This window comes from Gekko japonicus, unplaced genomic scaffold, assembly GCF_001447785.1.
Source record: "Gekko japonicus isolate JY-2015 unplaced genomic scaffold, Gekko_japonicus_V1.1 scaffold1705, whole genome shotgun sequence".
Taxonomy (NCBI): Eukaryota; Metazoa; Chordata; class Lepidosauria; order Squamata; family Gekkonidae; genus Gekko; species Gekko japonicus.
In genome coordinates this window covers 386,145-391,921 of record NW_015161450.1, presented here as the reverse complement: position 1 = coordinate 391,921, position 5,777 = coordinate 386,145, and the positions used below count along the sequence as shown (strand labels likewise).

General features: G+C 44.8%; 1 protein-coding gene across 1 annotated transcript in view; it reads left to right on the top strand.

Moving 5' to 3' along the window:
* Positions 1-3,233, top strand: part of FAM124A (family with sequence similarity 124 member A) — a 19,766-nt gene extending 16,533 nt beyond the window's left edge. Inside the window, exons 4-5 of the mRNA XM_015429053.1 lie at positions 2,277-2,408; positions 2,643-3,233. Coding sequence (XP_015284539.1) covers positions 2,277-2,408; positions 2,643-3,233 — 723 coding nt within the window. The remainder of the gene's footprint in view (positions 1-2,276; positions 2,409-2,642) is intronic.
* The last annotated feature ends 2,544 nt before the right edge of the window (positions 3,234-5,777 follow it).

The window sequence follows — 5,777 nt, the reverse complement described above, 5'->3', positions numbered from 1 at the left end:
GGAGGAGATCGGCGAGGCCCGCCGGAGCTAGGGGGTGGGGGTGGAGGAGACGAGGGATGGAGGGGGAGTCGGCGGGCTTGGTGGCTGGCAGCTGCTCAGGCTGCACCGCCAGTGTCCGGGGATGGGGGGGGTGGCTTACCTGTGGCTGCTGCTTCCTTCCCCTCCTGCTCTTCCTGGAGCTCTCCCCCCCACACACAAGTATTGCAGGTCCACTTTCTTGTATATATAATATAAAGCTGCACACATTAGTTGAACCCTGATGATGTCTATGGCATAATTTTGCAGGAGTAAAGGAAAGAAAGCAGCCTGATAGCCCAGCCTAGCCCAATCTCATCCAATCTTGGAAGCTAAGCAGGGTCAGCCGTGTTCAGTACTTGGATGGGAGACCAACACCAAGAAAGACTGGGGTTGCTACGAGGAGGAAGGCCATGGCAAACCACCTCTGCTCATGTCTTGCCTTGAACCCCCCCCCCCCTTTTTTTGGTCCTGGGATTGCCCATGAGTGGGTTATGGCGCACAAATATTATAATCAAGAGGAAGGAGAAACTGGTTTCCACTGGATGGATAATAACTAGCATAATTTCGTTCTATGTAAATAATAATGCTCTATAGAAAATAAAAGGCCAGTGGCACCTTATGAGCTTTTGTGAGTCACAGTTTGCTTCTCCAGGCAGAGCCATAACTACCTAATTTTGCACCCGAGGCAAGAATATAAAATTGTACCCCCTATACTTCCATAGTAGTTATTTTGGTAAAGTAAATACAGAAATGGCAAGAGTAATAACAACACATTTATTTTAGTCATCATGTACATTTTCTGCTCCCGTCAGCTTTGTGGGCCTTGCCCTTGTTACAGCTCTGTCCTCAGTTATGTCTTCACACTGGAAAATTGGTCCAATATTGCAGTATTGTAAAAATCATTTTGAGGACAGTTTTATCCCCAGAGAACGGTGCCCTTGTTAGACAATGTGCAACTCCAAGCAGTGGTGTAGGGGAGAAGAACTGGTACAATATCGGGCAGCTGCGTAGCTCAGTACAAGGACAGAAACGGTTCTTTTGTGACCTTGCTGAGACAAGTGTTGTATCAGTTTGTACACAGGGCTTTTTGTTGTATTCTGCAGCCAAGCCCAGTCTGACAACATCGCTGTCACTCTTTGTTTCTGTGACACAAAACAAGCCGCTCTCTGTCCCGCAGCGCTAATGGCCTTGTACAAACCCTCCTCCCTTAAGGAGGCCTAAGAGAAAGCTGCAGCAGCCTGCGTGGTGGTTTTGAGCTGAAGTCAGCTTGAAAACTCTCCGTATAAATATAAGAGTACTCCAAAGAGGAAAAGTGAAGATCTCCTGCAAGGTAGCACTATAACCAACAGATCCCAGGGAGGGATAAAATAGAATGAATGGATAGATTTTCAGGATGTCAGGGGCTTGATAACCTTACAGGATTGTTGTGAGGATACAGTGTACCCTTTGTGTCAATCCCTTGAAGAAAATGAAGGCAAATTCTGATTTCATCAATGTGAATTAAAAATCGTAGAAATTGAACAACAAATGTTAAAAAATGCCTCCTTGGCCACATAGTGGTAATCTCAAGTAACCTCGGGCCAGCCACACTCTCTCAGCCTGACCTACCTTACAGGATTGTTGTGAGGATAAAATGGAGGAGAGGAGAATGCGGTAAGCCGCTTTGGGTGCCCACTGGGGAGAAATGCAGAGTATCAATAAATTAAGTCAATACAACAAATTAATGTAGGTACCCTCAAACTTGGTCTTATTTATTTACTTCCATTATATCCTACCATTCTCCACAAAGGGGACCCCAAGCAGCTAAGTGGGGCTATTTGGGCTGCTTGTCCTTTAAAATTGCTACTTTAAACAGATAAACAGGTAATTAAAACATATGCATTTGGGGGCACCTCTTTCTCCCTTACTGATTTTAAAAATTAAGTGGCAAATTTATATGTAGCAGTAACACACAAGAATATTTGTGGCCCTGATCTGGGCAGCCCAGGCAAGCCTGATCTCGTCAGATCTCGGAAGCTAAGCAGGGCCGACTCTGGCAAGTACTTGGATGGGAGACCTCCTTGGAATACCAGCAGTCGGGAGGACAGGGGCAGGCTTTATTCAGCCACCTCTCTGAATATCCTCCAGGCCTCCAGTAAGGGTCAGTCACCAGAGGTCGCCATGACTTCCAGGTGCACTCACACACACACACGCACATAAAAAACCACAAAAAAATGTATTTGGTACTAATCTGCCCTTGGCATCTCTCTTTTCCACAGCAGGCCTGGTATAAGAAGTATGCTAAGCAGAGTCAATGTTTCTGGCCTTCGCCATCAAGGAACCTTCCCGATGTTCCACTTCGAAGTTTTGTTCCTGGCAGCAATAGATTAAAACACAAAAGAATGTATTTGGTACTAATCTGCCCTTGGCATCTCTCTTTTCCACAGCAGGCCTGGTATAAGAAGTATGCTAAGCAGAGTCAATGTTTCTGGCCTTCGCCATCAAGGAACCTTCCTGATGTTCCACTTCGAAGTTTTGTTCCTGGCAGCAATAGATTGACTGCTCAAAAAACAAGCAGTCTTTCAAGGCTGGCTGAATCTGTATTGCTTCCGCACACCCATCAATGCCTTGGTGTCTCTCGGCAGGACGCGAGAAGCTGTGATCAAAAATCTGGCAGTGCCTGTGCCAACTCTGATTCGTTTCAGCGAAGCAGGTCTCTTGTTTGCTTACCCACAACAAGCTCTTCCCTGAGCCCTGCATCTTTTCATTTTAATAAGCCAAGCTTATTGTTAAGCACTTTCTCTTCTGGTCGCAGGACAGGAGCCAGAATAAACATTGATGACTTGGAGGGAGTTCAGGAGACGGATGTTGATACGGGGATGAAACTCGCTTCCTCTGACCTGTCTGTGGTCTCTGCTTATTCAGTTCCCAATGGATTCAGTAACACTTTGGAAGGAGCAACCAAGTGCCCTGTACAAGAACATGGTGTCAATAGATTTAAGCAGGCTGTCACTGATGGAACGTCCATTTCAGCCAAGAGCAACCCCTTTGAGATACCTTCCAGCTTCCTTCCTTGCCCTTTTGCTGGGTCTTCTAGCTCTTCTACATCATCTTCAGCTACTTCTTCAGGAGCTCACTTTGAGATCAAATATTTAGCAAGAGGAATGCTTGTTTCTTGTGATGACAGCCGGACAACGGGTGGTGGGAAATCCACTGAAGAAGAATTCTTCATCTGAACTTCATCCTATTTCATCTGTGTGTGTGTGTGTGTGTGTGTGTGTGTGTGTGTGTGTGAGAGAGAGAGAGAGAGAGAGAGAGAGAGAGAGAGAGAGAGACTGAGGTAGAAAGGCTGTATTCTATACACCTTGGGGGGTTGGGCATTCTGCTGGTTTCCACCATAAGCGCAAGACCCAGCATTCTAAGGGCTAACACCCCTGTGCTACCTTTTGCTTATGTGGACATTCTTTGGTGGCTTGCATGTACATTTATCTTGGGTTGTAGGAGGCCTGGGGATGAACAGACACACTTGCGCACTATTTTACTTCTAAGACAAGAGATCTCTAGCTTGTTTGTGCTAGCAGACACCCTACTTCTGTTGTCCACAGTTGAACTGACTTGTTCCAGAAATAGTACAAAGATATTGCCAAAATTGTTGTGCCCTTCCTGTGCTATAAATTATGTGTAGTTAAACCTCTGTGTCTCTTGATAGTATTATTTATTCCTCTCTTCTTTCTGGCAATTTGCTACGAGGAATTGTGTATTAATGACAACTAGAAAGCAACACCCTTTGGAAGCATTTGTCACCAAGGGCCCTACCTGACCAGTATCGGGGCAGAAGCCTGGTTTTGTCATTGCAGTGTGAAGGGGAAAGGGCAGAGCTACCAAATTCTTGAAAAATACAGAAGGCAAAGCCAATAAGGTGCAAAAATACTTACTGGTACCAGAGAATTCTCAATCAGATCTTCAACAGGAATTAGTTCTAGCTTTTGCCACTATGAAAAGCTTGAAACATATTGGGAATTCCAGGGGTCATTTCCTAGAAAAAGAGGCGCAGGACCTCATTAGCATAACTCATTAGCATAACTTATTTGCATATACCACATACCCCTGACATCACCGGAAGTGTGTCAGAAGGCAACACCCACCGCTCAGGCTCCACTGGACTGTTTTGGATTGCTCGCTATTGGGGGGGGGGGAACATGCAGATCTGTCCTGGCAGAGGAGGGAGAGCTTGTACCTGAATAAAATTTGGTCTTAAATGTGTTTTGGATGGGGGGGGGGGCTCTGCAACTTACCTGGCTGCTTCTTGCTCTGACTGAGGGCTGCTGGGAGCAGGGGGTGGGGCTTGTTGCATGTGCCTGCCCCCTGGGCTCTTTACTGCCGGAGCTCTGCTCCTGTGTGCTCCTGCAGGAAATGACCCCTGGGGAATTCTCTGTTAAATAATTCTGCATCACTGTCTTCAGCTTTAGGACCTTTCTCTGAACTTGCCATCATAACAACACTGAGCTCCATTTTTGTAAAATATTTTAGCTATAGTTGTGAAAACCATATTTTCATGTCCAAGACATCATGTTGGAGTGGTGGCCAATTCAGGCCCAATTTCATTACCAAGTTTCAGACCCTACTGAGGTTTTTTTTTAAGAGAATGCAAATGGGATGCATTTGGGGACGCAGCAAGGTGAGGAAATGGAATCTGGTGTAGCACTCTGACTAAGAGGAATGAGCAGTAGTCCAGAAAGCTGCTACTTCAAATCACACCTCAACTACAAGGTCACTAACAGTGCATTCCTAAACAGAGTTAAACCCTTCCAAGCCTGTAACTCTGCTTAGGATTGCACTGAAAACTACATCAGGGAAGCCATCTCTCACACAATCCACAATATAGGCCTGTCTTTATAGGACTACTTTTAGGGTTCAATGTCATAATATATGTGAAATGCTTCGAATACTGAAAATACTAAAGAAATGCTGTGTATTATTAAATCTATCAGTACCTCAGGTTTGCTGTGACTCATGTTCTGTGACTGACGACACTTGCCGTTTGTCCAAAGTGTTTTAAAAAGTGAATTGACACCACTGAATTTGATACAAAACGGCAGATTGGAATGGGGAGGTCAAGCTGTACTCTGCTGAGCAGTCATCACCCGTGCCCCTGCTTGGCCTTTCTTTTTACCACCTCTGTGAGGACGGAAGGCTCTTACTATGGCGCCATCTTGGATGGGGAGATCTCTCCTCACCAATTTGTGGTAGCAATGGGATTGACCATATGTGGTGGATAGGATAAAACAAGTCTTTTTTTCTGTTCTGATTTTTGGCACGTTGGGCAAGCTGTTACAGTAAAACAAGTCAGGTTGCCAATTTCTTTGTGACATCTGGTATTTCTGAGGAAAAAGAAAATATTAGATGCACAATTATTGACCTCTTTAATCTCATACACAAGGAGTTCTCCATGTATAAGCAAATTCACTTCTGGCTTCAGTAATCAGATCAACAATTTTTTTGATGCTCTTTTAGTACTAATTTGTTCTTTTAGAGAGCCAAATAAGATTCTTAATAGAGGCATCAATGTGAAATATGATGTTATATTTCTAGTGGTTGCTGTTAACTGCTTTCTAGTATTCCCGAATCCTCTCACACCTCTTCCACAGATGTACACCCCCCGCATTTGAACTTGCGTATCTCCAGCATATATCTCAGGTTCTGTTCAACAAATCATCATACAAAGAATAAGATGCCATTTATAAAGTGTAGCAGAGTAGCAGGTGCCAAAGGGAATGGCA